This window comes from Triplophysa rosa, linkage group LG2 (assembly GCF_024868665.1).
Source record: "Triplophysa rosa linkage group LG2, Trosa_1v2, whole genome shotgun sequence".
Taxonomy (NCBI): domain Eukaryota; kingdom Metazoa; phylum Chordata; class Actinopteri; order Cypriniformes; family Nemacheilidae; genus Triplophysa; species Triplophysa rosa.
The window spans coordinates 12,647,704-12,663,962 of NC_079891.1; the positions used below are offsets into that span (position 1 = coordinate 12,647,704).

The following is a 16,259-nucleotide window of genomic DNA, read 5'->3' on the forward strand; positions in this document are numbered from 1 at the left end:
AAACCAAGCTTCCATATGCCATCATGTATCTGCTGTACATAACTCATTTGACAAAATCAGACATGCTATATACTTTACATTTTAGAATATTAATAAAACATATCACAGCCCCATAGAATAATAATTGTGTCTTGTGTATTATTAATGCTCTTTTATTAATGCACTTTTAAAGGCAGAGTCCACCCAAAAATGAAAATTCTGTCATGAATTATTCACCCTTAAGTTTGAACACTAGGAAATATATTTGGAAAAATGTTGGCAACAGAGATTTCTAGGGCACCATTGACTACCATAGTAAATAAAATGATTGTATATTTTTCTTTGTTCTGTTAAACACAAAAAAAGATATTATAAAGAATTTAGGAAAACAAACAGTACCATTTTTTGACTACCCCAGAAATCTCAGTTGCTAACAATCTTCTAAATATCTTTCTTTGTGTTCAACAGAACAAAGAAATGTATACAGGTTTGGAACTACTTGAGTTTAAATAATTCATGACAGAATTTTCATTTTTGGGTGGAGTATCCCTTTAATGACAAACCTCAACCCAATAAAAACACAACACCCACTCTGAGTTCTGGTCAGGTAGCAGATCCATTATCCCTATGCCCACACAGAGTTGCATAATAACAGTTTTACCTTGTTGTTTAATGCGCTGGCTTTGGTGTTGGTGAGAAACCAGTGTTCAGTACTGTATTCAGTAAAGTGCACTTTACGGCAAGCCGACAGGGCGATGCTCTCTGCAGGTAGGGCCGGCACTTCTAGCAGGGTCCCAGGCAGGGTAAACGTATCTGTGTTAATTCCTGTAAACGTGTGGCCATTGATCTGAGTGGGGTACCAGTGATGAGCAGCTATGTTGAAATACGGACAAGTGTCCAGTATGGTTCTGCCTCTGGATGGAAGAAAAATGAAAGCAAGTCAGTGAAAAAAAAAACACTCGGAAAAAGGCTAGGTCAACAAATATAAATAGTTCTCACCTCTTTCCTTCTGCCCCACACTCAGTGTCTGTGACCAGTGTGAAGGCAAAACGCTCTGTCACCTCAGCCAGCTGGCTCAGACCTCGTGTATCTGTTCGACTGGGCTTCGCCATGGCACACAGGAGGTCGTAAGTCAAGCCACGGCTGCTGTCTTTTAGTGGAGTCTGCTCAGCATCTTTCAATATCTGTGAGAAAGAGTGTGGTGTAAAAAACATGAAACTGTATTATATAATAACACTAGTATAAGTCAAGATATCTAAAAAAAAGACTCATCCACAAAATACGTTATTTTTGAGGTGCTATTTATGTCCGCAGTAAATCATCTGAGGTCATATCTCTAACCCTAAGTATGCACAATAATGATGATTGGATAATGAACTGGCACGCAAACACTTTTACCATGAAATAGTAAACTACAGATTGAAAGCACTCATTTCTATGGAACCTAATAGCAACCTAATTGCGAAGCAGTTTGCGAGTCATACACTGCTTCCACTACTACAGCTGATCTGAAAAACAAGGCTTTGCTGCTGAGATTATACAACGTTTTGTGGAGTCTTGTGGCAAGCTTAATAATAGATTTCTATTTACTTAAGAAACAAAAACTATTGTAAGGAAAGTTAAATTGCTCTCTTGTGGCCAATTTATGGCCCCTTATTGTTTTGAAACAGAACAATCACACTTCCTGAACAAGAATACAACAAAAAATTCTGTAAAATAAATATAAAAAGAAAAAAACTAACCTTTTCAACTTTTTCAAGCCAGAGTAACATGTTAACCATTAACTGATACCCACACACATACTGTATACTTTAACTATACAGTATATTAAAGGATTGGTTTAACCAAAGGGCTGAAAGTAAAGACTTATTTTATTCCATTGGGAATATGTTTACTTAGCATTTCTAAATGAGCACTTCCATTATTCTTAGATTAAGCTAGTCAATTTTAGTGAAGAGGTTTTTTTCTTTTGGGGACATTTTTAGACAATTATGTCTAGCTTTGTCACAAACACACACCCCTCTCCTTCACATACCTTGTTTAGTGCATCCAGCACTGCTGTTAGCTGCTCCTGAGTGATATCCTTACTAACTTTATCGATGAGCCCCTGCAAGACTCTGTTAATGATGGTCTCATCCAGAGGCTGATGCAACTGGTCAAGCAGGGCCCAAATCGCCTGAGCCTCAGAGTCTGAAACCAGAGTCAAATTAGACCACCCAAATTCTGGGTGAACCCGGGCCCCACCAGTGGCGTCAGAAAGAAATACACGGAAACGTTTGGGTGTTGGGTTGGAGGAACCGAAGTCAGGTGTGAGGACCACATCTAGGTTGGCACTTCTCTGTCCAATATCAAATGTCAGGGTACCCTCTGCCCTAATGAAGTCTTGCCCTACCACTGCAGGCCAGATCAGAGTGGGACCTATAGACTCTGCTTTCTGAAGTTCCTGTAATAGAAATGACACAGTTATTACCCCGACATCTACTCTAGCAGAACATCCACTTTCTGTGAAGTTGCATCAATTAATTAAAAACTTCACAAATTGTAATCTAATACATGGACAATAATTTACAGAAAGGTGGTGACTTAAAAATTACACTAGAGAAAAATGTAACATATTTGCCATGATTGGAACAAAGAAACATTTCCTTAGAGCCAAACAAAAAAATGTAAATAATAAAGAGTAAAATGTGCAGGAAAAGGTGTGCTTGGGGGCCAAAAATGAAAACAAGAAAAAAGTAAAGGCATTCCCAAAGAGTGTAAAGCCACATTGGACATGCCAAATTCTACTTTTCCAGTTCCACTCTGCAACAATATATATTAGCTCAGAAGTATCTTTTAAGAACCCAGTGGCCTTACTCAAGAGTTCTTATCGTTATCGTTGGCACATTCTTCAACCCGGCTTATGAGTTTGACAATATCTTAGGCCTGTCATCATTTATGAGGTAACATTATGAAATGGGTTCAAAGAGAGGAACGTATGTAGTGGTGGTTGGTCACGTAGCTTCTCTTTGGTTAGAGCAATGAATAAGCCGGACTGCATTTTAAAGTGGCAATCCGTAAGCTTTTTTATTAAAAATAAACTAAAACCAATTATTGAGCAAGTACATGAAAGAAAGTGTCCCTTGCTGGATTCACCACAGAAATCTTGTAATAATGGTTTGTAATTTTCCTTGTTGGGTAGTGTTTCTCAGGAAATCCTTATTTGGTGTTTTTTGTCACATTCGTGAACAAAACGAAGAGGATCCGGCTGCTAGACCGTGGGGATGCTGCGGGTGACGGGTAGCATTGTACACAGAACATTTTTCTTGGAAACTTTTAGTATTATTTATGGAGGCATTTAGTACTTTTACTTTTAAAAGCCAAACAGCGCTGACATCTGGGGATTCATCAGTTGTGAAAACCAAGAAAGTACGAACTGATGAGCGTTTACAAAGAAAAACGGAATGTGATAGGGCATTTCAAAGGTGGCGTGAACTCCGTGATCTGAAAGGATTGAAAACGGATGCAGACATGGCTTTATTTCTTCTGAACAGAACAGGTAAGACATTTCAATATTTCAATAGATAACACAAAAACCGTAGCGCACTTGTTGTGTTAATACAGATGGGTACAGTTTCATCGGATGTTCTTTCTCTCTTTGTTATGTTCATTATGATAAATGTAACTTAAGCCCTATTTGCATGGGATGGTGACGAAGAGGCCATTCTTACAGATTACCACTTTAAGCAGGGTCACCCCGCACATGTCAGCAGACCACGTCTCTACATGTTTGTTATCTTTGAAGCAGTGGATCTCACCTGCATGCTGTACTTGACAGAAATAGCAGACGCTGTATTGGCATCCCTGTAGACCTGAAGACTAACACTTGTGGCTCTAAGGGTGACCACGGGAAGTCTGGATCCTTGGGCGAAGTACACCAGCCCCCGTGGGTCATCACTCTCCAGCATGGTGACATTGGCAAAGCGGGCAGTCTGGTTTATGGCAGCACCCTCACCCACTTTGTAGACCTCCACCAGAAACCAAACTTGGTACTCTGGATCCTGTAATGCAGAAACAAAAGAAAAATGCTCAAGATGAATTCCTACTAAAGTCTACATACAAATTTGTAAAAAGATAAAGAATTGAGGCGAAAACAAAAACTGGTCAATGAATGACTGAAAAGAGTCAGAAACAGTAAACAAATCAAAATACAGTGAAAGGTTCAGTCATATCAAAAACTTCAACAGAGAAATAAAATGAAAATATGTCAACATTTACAAAGTCAAGGGGAAAAAGTCAAGCACTTAACTGTACCTTATCAGGCCGAACCTCCAATCTGAGGGTGCAAAGTACTTCTCCTTTCCTGCAAAGTGCTGTGCCTGAGGTCTGCTGCAGCTCTCTGGTCAGATTTACTGCATGATCGACCGTAGAGTGAACTGTCGTGCTAAATGTGACCCGCCAAAACACCAACACATCTTCGAATGCTCTGGAAACATAGATAACTTCATGGATAATGGACAGTGATCTTCAATACTAAAAACACAACACCATGATACCTGTTTTCCTGCCTCTGAAGAAAGAGCGCGATCGTCCTGTTCTCCGAGTCCTCATCCAGGACCTGTCCTGACTGTGAGCTCAAACTGAAGCCAACTATACCATTCTGAAGATCACTCCCTGTAGAAGAGAAACAAAAAGTAGCAGCTGAGTTTTTTATTATGGGAGAAGAAACTAAAAGTGGAGTGATTGTTAGGGATAACAATTTGTTTGCAGTCTGTTTAGCAGTTATCCCAAATATATATTTACATAATATTACACACAATAGGAAGATGCTTTAATCTAAAGCGCATTCAAGGTACACACTTGTTTAGTACTGTATGTGTGTTCCTTAGGGACCGAACCCATGACCTTTGCGTTGCTAACGCAATGCTCAACCAGTTGAGCTACAAGGACACATTTGTAATTTATAAAACTTTACACTGCTGTAATGAGCACCAAGAGCTCTGTAATAAACAAAAAGATAACAAATGCATTACCCAGAATAATGATTTTGGCAAAGGAAGTGAGCCCCAGTTCATCTGGCACACTGACAATCTCTGCTCCGCCTTCAGCCTCGCTGAGGTAGATAAAGAACGCCTCTTGTCCTTCTGGTTCTGGATCATTCAGTATAACAACACTGACTTCCACCTCGTTCTGGCCTTCTAACATTGTGATGATCTGAGTCTCCAATGCAAAGTCCTCCCCTTCCAGGGCCCATGTTCCATTATGCTCCTGATGAAACTGGGCTACATCCACCTCTTGGCTCTTTAGGCCACCCGTATAGGCCCTGATTTTGACACTGACCATTCCAGTGAGCCCTACTGTCCTCCAGACCCTCAGGGCTAACTTCTGTTGAGGCGCCCCCTCCTGGCTATCTTCAGAAATGCGAATTAACGCAGGCCCAATACTCAAGAATCCACCAACCACATCGTTAGCAAGGATGGTAATCGTAGCTACGCCATGTTGCGATACAATGTGAGGCTGAGCTCCGGCTAAAGGCAAACTGGCACTAAGATCACGTACGCTGGTTAAGTTAACATAAAAATTCTCATCTGGCTCTGTCAGGGAATCATCTACAATGGAAAGACGAATGACAGCAGATGACTGGCGGGAATCAAACAGAACCTGGCCGTCAGTTATTGGTACAAAGTCCTGCCTGGGATGGGCACTACCAGGCCATGTCTCATAGGAGATGCTGGAACGGTTGCTACGGAAGCCGTAAAGGCGTTGGACGTGAAGGGTGATGGTCTGTACGTCCTCCTTGATGACGAGGTGCCGAGAATCAGGGTGAAACTGATAAAATCCCAATGGCTCCACCTCAGCTACTGCGTCACCAGGTCTGAACACATGCATCATATGAGCACAAAGAATGAGAGAGAATTACATTTACATTTAGTCATTTAGCAGACGCTTTTATCCAAAGTGACTTACAGAGAGTTCAGGGAGCAATAAGCGATATGATTAGACATGAGTAGTGCATATTAAAAGCGCATTATTAATATAATTAACATACACGTATGTAAGTATTTAGACACTTTAAACTCCAAACCTAAAAGTGTGGGTCATGGTTAGCTGTTTTTTTTAAATATGCATAGTATAGAATGTCCTGAGAGATATGTTTCCACATGTAGCGGAATGACAATGAAACTTACTTGCACTTGAATTTGATAAAAACAAATCATGTCATGATTCATGAACTTTTCAGTTCTCTAACACTTAAAATGGGTGTATTAAATACACATACACAACACAATTCTATAGGGAAGTGTTACCTGAATCTGGCTCCTCCAGGTGAATCAGACTCCACTGAGGTCAGGTAAATGGCATGTGCTGTGACACCTGACGTGTTATTAACAGCATTGAAATGTATTACCTCACCCCGCTGACCATGGGCAAGCATTACCATGCCTATAGAAATACGTTAAATATATTGAAAACGGCAAGTATTTTGTCAGTCAGTACATTTTTCATAGTTCTTAAACAGTACCAACCCGATCTGGGTGAGATGTCTCCTGGCTGGTAGCCTGCTGGTGTTTGTCCAGGAGGGAATCCAGCACTCCATCGGACAGTTACATTCCCATATAAGCCGTTCCGTCTCAGCAGAGCCTCACACTGGCCACTCTCTACATCTGTGACCGAGAGAGCTAAAGACGCAAATCCAACCTATACAGAACAGCAACATAATAAATAATAAAAAAATTATATATATGTAAGTAAAATTACTTTTTTAAATGAAATGTTTTGTTTCATTCAGTGAACAATTGACAACATTTCTCCCAAATTTCAAATTTTAGTTGTATTATGTGCAGTAAATTTGAACAGGACAAACTGGTCAAAATAACTAAAATATGCAATGTTTGCAGTGCTTGAATACTTGGGGAAAAAAACACTTTCATGCATCTTTGCAATCTTGTACATTACAGTTGGGTCACACCTGTGATTTTTTTCTGTTAAAACTCAACAGAGACTTGACTGGAATTCCCACAATACATGCAGGAATGCTGACTTAAGAGAAAATTGTAGTGGTCTCTTAAAAATGTCATATTAGGAATTCTATTTATATATAATCTTGATAGATAAAATGTAAACTAAAGTAGAACCTTTAATGTATTATCACATTAATACTCTGTTTGGATTTTTCAGCAAAGTAATATTAGTTTATTTAATATTTCTGGTTGGCCTGTAATCAGAACTGATCCTGATGTTTTATTTGTTCACCACCTAGTGGAAACATAAGAAAGGTGTTGGATGCAACATTTGACCTCAGCATTAGCTGCCACCTCAGGAACAGAGACAATGGCTAGATTCGACTCCATTTTAATTCTGGGAGGGGAGCTGAGCAGAGGACCAATCAGAGTCACATTTTTCAGCTCCACATTGAAGTTAAAGCCCGTGGCAAAGAACACCTGTAGAGGACAGATTCAAAACATCAGTATGGACCTTTCAAAGTTTATCTGTCTCATACCCCTATCAACACACCCTAAAATGCTCAGCAAAAGGTTTTCAATAACAAACCAAGCCAATATACAAAACATGCAAATAACACACCTGGCTACTCAATGGCACTTTAGCACTAGCTTCCTGTTCCCCATCCTTCACCAGTATATTTCCAGTAATTGTATCCTCTGTAAAACTCTGTCCAGGGGTGGTGAAACTGATTCTATAAACCACACTGACATTGCCGAACGCCCCGGCCAGCCTAGTGACACTGATAATCAGGTACCTGCTTCGGTCTGCTACGTTAACTCCCACGGACTGGTTTTGAGGATAGAGGGCAAACATCCCATGGGGTTCGTCATTGGCCCGGACCTTCAAAATAATAATGCTACGGTTTGCGTCTAGTTCTGCACCACCCTCCACAGACATAAGACGGAGAGTGTAGGATTCCTCCAGCTCAGGCACAGAGTCGGGCAACAGGGTGAGGATGATCTCTGCCACACGCTGCCCTGCAAGGACTGTGGCAAAACCGTGTAGGCTGGAAAAGTCTCCTGTTGTGTCTGCATCACTCATAATCTTCCAGAAAACCTGAAAAGCAATGTAATTAAAAGCAATCGGTTTTAAGGTCATTCTTAAACTTCATTTTAATAATATTGTAGTTTTACTGTAGATTATTTAACATGGAGTGTTAAAGGGATAGTTAATCCAAAAATCAACTTTGTGTGATTTTTTACTCACCCACATGACGTTAAACATGTTTAGAGAACTTCCGGCGTCTTCGGAGCACAAATAAAGATATTTAGGTGACATCCGAGAGCTTTCCAGGACTCCTCATTGTTAAATTGGTCCATCCACGCATAGTGGCTCAGTTGAATTTTTTTGAAGCGACGAGAATGCTTTATGTGCGAAAAACAAACCAATTTAACAATGTCTTTAGTACTATTCTGGACCTTGGCAAAAACTGACACCATGATGTCTATGAGGAGGCCTGGAAATCTCTCAGATGTCACCTAAATATCTCTATTTAGTTCTCTAAACATGTTTAACGTCATGTGGGTGAGTGAAAAATCACACAAAGTTGATTTTTGGGTGAACTTCCACTTTATCGCTAAAGAGTAACTATTACAATGTCCGTAAAATTACATTTGAAATTGTGAATGTAAGCAGTCTGCCAAGTTGTAAAGCCAAAAGGGAACGAATAATAAAGTTGTTGGCTTGGGAAAAAAGGAGGCGACTCTAAATCATGCGAACGAGTTGACTTGTCGTTCTAATTTCAGTTCCGGGTCAGATTTGCGTCACTCTGTATAATGCCCGCCTACGTTCCATTTGCGACGCTGTACGCGGTAGACCAATCACAGCAGACTGGACCATCTGACCAATCAGATCAGGGTGGTCTGACAGAAAGGAGGGGATTAGACAGATGAATCGCTGAATGACTCATTTGAGAGTCAGTCAAGAAGTAAGGTAATAATAACTGCCTATTATTAGAAAATAAAAGTGTTTTTACACCTTGTATGTAAGTAAACTTGCTGTTGGACAATCCATAAACCAAAGTAGGACATTCAAAAATATTTACTCTTTAAACAGATAATGAAAAATGAAAGTAAAGGTATTTTCCTACTGTGATGTTGCCCATGACACCCTCTCTGCGTGTTATAAGTACTGAGATTGAAAGTGGCCCGTCACTGTAAGAAGGCTCATTGTAAACATGCTCTATCAGGTCCTGCTCTGTAAACTGGACTATGCCATTGGGGTCACCAAATTTATCAATCTGAGGAACACACACAGTAAGTCAGTACACATGTGCATCATTACTGAAGTTATTCATCTCTGGTTTGTTTTTTAGCAACACTTTAATTTCAGGTCAACTGGATTGGAAAACGACTATTTCTTAAATATAGAAGAACCTAAACAAGAACAGTGAGCTTTTGTCATTTACATTTACAGAAAATAAAAACAAAACTGTTAAAACAACATTTATGTGTTCTCTCACACCAAAAATGCTAAATATTGTGATTAACTATGTGAACTAATGTGATTTAAACAATGTCAGTGGACTTACGCTAAGTGTGACAGATCTAGCTTTGGGATCAACATCCATCTCTCCAGACAGGATACTGAGCACAACAACAAATTTCTCCACAACCTCCACTTCACCGTGAGGCAGAATCTTCAGCTCAATGCTGCGAACTCCCCCCTCCCCATCTCTGAAACTGAACGACCCATTCACTGGTTCACCTATGTCCGTGTTTACGGATGGCAAAACCTCATTTGAGTTTGGACCAAGAATGTGCCATGTTACCTGAGAGAGAGAGAAAAGGAAAAGACGGAAAATCAAAACACAAAATTGTGCACACAGTATAGCTCGGTTGGTAGGACAGGGTGCTAGATCAAGCACGACCATGGTTCTGAATCCCAGGGAACACAAAAAAACATGTTACTTTAATACACAAACGAGGAAGACAAAATAACAAATATTGTCCTGACAATACAACTTATCTCAATTATTAGTCTTTTAAAAAATACATTATAATTAATATGTAAACAAAACTACAAACTTCAGCTTAAAGGCCGATATTTTTGTATGTGAAATGTTTCCACGTTTTAACCAACACATTTAAGCAACATGAGGTCTAAATTAGGTCTGATATGCAATATGATATTACAGATCATGTTCTTAAATTTGATTCAGCAAAATATTCCACAACCCTCATTTACCACCTGAATAATTACACACAAATCATTGGAAACAGGGGCCATTTCTCCTCCAAGTGTATAACATGAATATTCTGGGCATATGGACAACAGACTTATGAGATCATACTGTAGTCTAGACAGGGCTCACCGTGGCATCTCCAAGCACTCCCTCTGCTCTCTCTATAAGCAGGCTCAGTCTGAGAATACTGTTGGGGTTTGGGATGGTGATAGCACTTTGGTTAATGAATCGTACAACTCCACTTGGCGAGTCACTCTTGGCAATTGTGACCCATGCAATTAAGTGAGCTCCAAGTATGGCACCTGCTGTGGCACCAGTGAGTTGCATCTCAAAAATCTCAGTCAATTCACTGAAAAAGAAATACTTGTGTCAAAACATGCAATGAGTAGTTTACAACTCTGTAACACTCAATCTAAATGCAATTAAAACCAAATCATAACTAGCTTGGAATGTTATGGTGCAAAGTCATTCAATTGAATAATCTGAATTATGCTTTTTCATTGTTTGCTTTTTACCTATCCAAATCATCCACTATGGATACGTTGATGTAACTATAGGTCTCGCCATGCTGAAAGGTGATGGATCCATTAGGTAGGATATAATCTGAGTCAGGGTGGCCTGTCAGACCTCTTGAAATGAACTCTGCTGTGACCTTCCCATAGGATCCAATACGCCTCAATACAGGGATGGACATAATTCCTATATCCTCTTCAACTGTGATGAAAAAATGCATCATGCACATTCAATGCTTATTACTATTGACAAATCACACCAACTTTTTTCTTTTGGTTTCTAATTCATTCAATTTTCAAAGTATTGAGTATTTTGGGGCTTCTATAGTGATCCATTTTATTCATTATGTTTCTTTTTTCCTCTTTGTAAATCATTTCTGTGTAATACACTTCAAATGTATTTGCTACAGTACATAAATAAGTTTGCCTTTCCTAAAAACATTCAAACACACAAAAGAGCTGAAAGTACCAGTGATGTTGACATAGTTTGGGTCAAACTCTAGGATGCCCTCAGCATTGTCATTTTTCTGGATAATCACCATGATGGAGGACAGATTGCCAACAGCTGGAGGCTGGTCAAACTGAAGGCCATATTCTTTCACTGTAAAATCCATTGAACTAAATGTATAGGAACAAAATAAAATTAACAACATACATACAACCAACAGTGGTACTAGTTCAGAATAAAGGCTAAATTCTACCTGGCATTCAGAAGTTCCACTAGAGTAATATTGAGAAAAAAATCCTCCGGTCCCTCTGGAAGGTTATCATCAAGTATAGTGAGTGTGATAACCTTCAACGCCTCGCCAGGTCTGAAAAGGAGTCGCCCAGAAGATAGTCCAAAATCTTGTCCACTGGCCGCAGTTCTACCTTCTGTGTGGTAACTTACCCATACGCTACCAAACAGACCCATGGATCGAACAACGGTCACATTTACCTGGTAAGAAAAAATATATTGTTACACATATGTGCCAGTAGAAGGTCTTACTGCATTGTATGTACAATATGTCAGAAATCCTAAGTAACTTCTGACACTATTCAGCCAAACAAATAGAACTTACTTTAAAAATGAAATAGACTTAATAGAATTAACTTTTTATTTTGACATTTTAAGCTTTCTTAGCATACTGTACAAAGAAATTACCCTGTGGGCCCATAATTCGTTCGATACATCTCTGCTCCATTATACTCAATAAGGATTAGGAACAGTGGAAAACGTCTTGGTTACGGATGTAACCTCAGTTCCCTGATCTTGTGCAAGTACTGGCTTGCACAAGACCTGTACAATGAGGCTCACTGGGGGGAAGGCGTACTTCCGCTTGCCCCGCGGCCAGCTGTGTGCTAGGGTATCCATGCCGAGGGGTCCCTCAGTCAGGGAGTACCAAAGCGGGCAATGGGAGTAGTCCGGGGAGGCAACAGGTCCACCTGCGCCTGGCCGAACTGCTCCCATATGAGCCGGACTGCGCGGGGATGGAGTCGCCACTCTCCGCGAGGCATTGACTGACAAGAGAGCACTTCGGCTGTCTGGTTCAGGTCGCCTGGGTTATGTGTGGCTCGCAGGGAGCTGATCACCTGCTGACTCCACAGGAGGAGGCGTCGGGCGAGTCGTGTTAACTGCCGTGAGCGAATGCCACCCTGTCGATTTATATACGCCACTGCAGTTGTGCTGTCCGACCAGACCAGCACGTGCTTGCCCTGCACGAGAGGCTGCAGCCTCTTCAGTGCAAGTAGCACAGCCAACAACTCTAGGCAGTTGATATGCCAACTCAGGCGGGGACCCGTCCACCGCCCCAACACATGGCACCCCAACCCTGCAGGGAGGCATCCGTCGTCCCACGACGTGCCTTGAGACCTGCCCTGTCCGCCAAAAAAATCATTGAAGACCAGGGAGTGTGCGTCGGCAGAGAGGTGTGATGACCATACGCCTGCTGCCGGTGTGCCACGCTCTCCAGGGAACCAAACTCTGTAGCCAGTGTTGGAGCGGTTGCATGTGCATCAACCCGAGGGGGACCACCCCCACCGAGGATGCCATGTGCCCAGGAGCCTCTGAAATTGTTTCAGGCGACCGCTGACTGCCTGAAGTGTTTCAGGCAGTTCAACACTGACTGAGCGCGCTCTGAGTCAGTCACGCTGTCATGGAGACAGAGTCGAGTTCCGTACCAAGAAAGAGGATGCTCTGCACAGGGGAGAGCTTGCTCTTTTCTCGGTTGACCTGTGGTCACAACCGATCTGGGTGCCGGAGCACTAGGTCCCTGTGTGTACACAAGAGATCTCGTGTGCCCAGATGAGCCAGTCGTCGAGATAGTTTAGTACCCGCACACCTCTCTCCCCGATCTTCGTGAAGACTCTTGGGGACAGGGACAGACCGAAAGGTCTTCTGCGTGAGCATCCTGAACGGCAGCTTGAGTAGGTGCCTGTTCAGGGTATGCAGATCTAGCAACCCCCCCTTTGGAGACGATGAAGTACGGGCTGCAAAACCCGTTGAACATCTCGGCTAGAGGGACGAGCACGATCGTTTGCCAGAGGGGTGGTGACCCTGGCCCGAAGCACGGGAGCATCCTAGCCTCTGACTGAGGTTGAGAGGATGCCCCGAACTTAAGCGGGCGTCTGGCGAGTTGGATCGCATAGCCGAGACGGATCGTATCCCGTAGCCACTGTGACGGTTTGGGGGCTCTAGTCAGGCTCCCAGGGACAGAGACAGGGGCTAGGGGTACGATCTGCTTCATCGACCTCCCAGGGGGTGGTTCGATGGCGAGCAGTGCGGATCCCTTGCTGTGGGAAAGCCCGCGGGGAGGTGATCGGCTCTGCTGCTTACCTGCCTGGCGAAGATGTAGCACAACGCACTGTCGATTGAGAGTGCTGAGGGCTGCTGATTATTCTCGACATTGAATCTCGCCATGACGCAACGTCGAGTTGCCGAACACCGTCATGTAGAGGGTGAGAGCAGCTGTGATAAACACCCAGAGAGAGAGGAAACTCCTAAGAGAGTTGGCTGTTGGGATGGGGCAGGAACCGTCCCGGATCGACCACCCAGCGATGGAATGGCTGGGGACGGGCCCGATGGTATTTTTGATCTCCCTGGGGTCTTCCCATGAGGGCCACTTCTGCTTTCGCCGCGGCTGCTGACGGGGCGATGGTCTCCTCTTCGATGTCTCTTCCGGGGGGCCGCCTGAGTGGGGAGGACCAGGGCTGCTGGGAAGCAGACGATACATGGGACTCGACGGCCAAGGGTGGCCGAGACGCGGCGGGGGAGGATATGCTTGATATCCTCTGTCTGCTTCTTGAACTGAGCTCCGAGGAATCACCAGAGTCGGATGGCAGTACGTCACCCCCAGATGCTGCAAGGGACATCTCATCATTATAACGCACCGTTTCCGAATACGTGGTTGAGGAACAAGACAGTGGGACGAGCGAGACGAGGTCAGACGGTCCGTGAGCCAGTGGCTGGCGGATTAACGTTCACAGTAATCCTCATAACACCCTCGCTGCTTGCCGTAGCCCTGCCGTCACAGAACGGGGAGCAGACGAGGTGGTGGCTGAGTCCCGTGGGAACACAGCCACCTCAACTCTCAACTCAACTTTATTTATATAGCGCTTTTACAATTTTCATTGTTACAAAGCAGCTGTACATGAGACATATTGACTATAAGCAAAATAATTAAAGTTGTATTTGCAAATACAAGAAAATATTGAAAACACAGAAGACAGACATACCCACATACAAAACACTCCACACACACAATATGCACACGTACTAACACACATAGACATAGAGACACACACACACAATATGCACACGTACTAACACACATAGACATAGAGACACACACACACACACACGGATGCGCACGCACACACACACAACACACACACACGTACGTACACAGACAAGTACGCACACACACACACGCTCAGTGAGAGCACACATTTAGGATAAAGGAGAGAGAAGCACAGGTCAAATATAACAGACTATAAATTCCTATATGCAATATTAATTAAGTAAAACTTTAATATTCTAAAGCAGCCCCCCCGGTCAGGCAGATGGTGCAAAAACAGTATGCAAACGGTGGCGAGGAACCCAAAACTCTAATCGAGAAATAAAACCTCAGGAGAACCCAGGCCCAACCAGGGGATTCCAGTTCCCCTCTGGCAAAAGCTGCTGCCTCTGCACAAGCTCCAGAGAGCTTGCACAACAAGGCTAAATAAAATAAATAAACTTAATAATAAAATAAATTATAGTTTAAGATTATCATTAATAATCTAATAGCATTTGAAATTTTGTGGTGAAGACATGTCAAGAGACCGCGTCCTTCTTTATCCAGCTCTATCATCTCAGCTCTTGTCAGGTCCCCACTTCCCATTCTCCGCTCTACCATCAGGTCAGGCCATGAACTGCATCCTGCTCGCTGTGGTAACCTTGGAACAATGAGACAAGACTGGCTGAGAGTAGAGTACTGTTCTGTACTCTTTGATGCAACAAGTACATCAGTTGTGTTTTTGGTTCCGGTTGATCTAACTAATGCAGCCTAAACCCTCTGAAGATTTATATTATGGAAGAGTAGTGTATGCAAGATTAAAAAGATGCGTCTTTAGTCTAGATTTAAACTGACAGAGTGTGTCTGCCTCCCGGACAGTGCAGGGAAGACTATTCCAAAGTTTAGGCGCTAGATAGGAAAAGGATCTACCACCTGCACTTGATTTTGAAATTCTAGGTATTACCAACTGACAGGACGCCTGAGAGCGTAATGCACGTGAAGGACTGTAATACAAAAGGAGTTCATTCAAGTACTGAGGAGCTAAACCATGTAAGGCTTTATAGGTAATAAGCAAGATTTTAAAGTTAACGCGATGCTTTATAGGTAACCAGTGCAAGGTTGACAGAACCGGGCTAATATGTTCATACTTTTTTGTACGTGTAAGAACTCGAGCTGCCGCGTTTTGGACCAATTGGAGTTTTTGTAATAAGCCTGCAGGGCAACCACCTAACAGTGCATTACAGTAGTCTAGTCTTGATGTCATGAATGCATGAATTAACTTCTCTGCATCTGACATTGACAGCATATGACGTAGTTTAGATATATTCTTAAGATGGAAAAACGCAATTTTACAGGTGTTGGCGACGTGGCTCTCAAATGACAGATTACTATCGAATAGAACGCCAAGATTCTTTGCTGACGACGAGGGTTTTATGGAACATCCGTCAATAGTTAAACAGTATTCTTGGTTGTTACTTATAGCAGTTTTCGGTCCAATAAGTAACACTTCCGTTTTGTCCGAGTTCAGTAATAAAAAGTTGTTACTCATCCAGTTTTTTATATCGACTATGCATTCCATTATTCGATGGAACTGCTGTGTTTCATGAGGCTTCGAGGAAATATAAAGTTGAGTATCATCAGCATAACAGTGAAAGCTAACTCCGTGTCGCTTTATTATATCTCCTAGAGGTAGCATGTATAATGCGAAGAGCAGAGGCCCTAAGACTGAGCCCTGTGGTACACCGTACTGGACTTGCGATTTGCGTGACACCTCATTGTTTATTGCTACAAATTGAAAACGGTCGGATAAATAAGATTTAAACCATTTCAAAGCTATTCCCTTAA

General features: G+C 42.4%; 1 protein-coding gene across 1 annotated transcript in view; it reads right to left on the minus strand.

Annotated features, from left to right (window-relative positions):
• adgrv1 (adhesion G protein-coupled receptor V1) overlaps positions 1–16,259 on the minus strand; it is an 84,257-nt gene that overhangs the window by 4,036 nt on the left and 63,962 nt on the right. Inside the window, exons 43-59 of the mRNA XM_057349206.1 lie at positions 11,361–11,596; positions 11,129–11,277; positions 10,663–10,861; positions 10,277–10,496; positions 9,494–9,733; positions 9,053–9,202; positions 7,543–8,019; positions 7,257–7,400; positions 6,486–6,657; positions 6,267–6,402; positions 4,992–5,833; positions 4,515–4,632; positions 4,273–4,444; positions 3,777–4,019; positions 2,015–2,422; positions 979–1,163; positions 641–893 (exon numbers count right to left, since the gene is read on the minus strand). Coding sequence (XP_057205189.1) covers positions 641–893; positions 979–1,163; positions 2,015–2,422; positions 3,777–4,019; positions 4,273–4,444; positions 4,515–4,632; positions 4,992–5,833; positions 6,267–6,402; positions 6,486–6,657; positions 7,257–7,400; positions 7,543–8,019; positions 9,053–9,202; positions 9,494–9,733; positions 10,277–10,496; positions 10,663–10,861; positions 11,129–11,277; positions 11,361–11,596 — 4,344 coding nt within the window. The remainder of the gene's footprint in view (positions 1–640; positions 894–978; positions 1,164–2,014; positions 2,423–3,776; positions 4,020–4,272; positions 4,445–4,514; positions 4,633–4,991; positions 5,834–6,266; positions 6,403–6,485; positions 6,658–7,256; positions 7,401–7,542; positions 8,020–9,052; positions 9,203–9,493; positions 9,734–10,276; positions 10,497–10,662; positions 10,862–11,128; positions 11,278–11,360; positions 11,597–16,259) is intronic.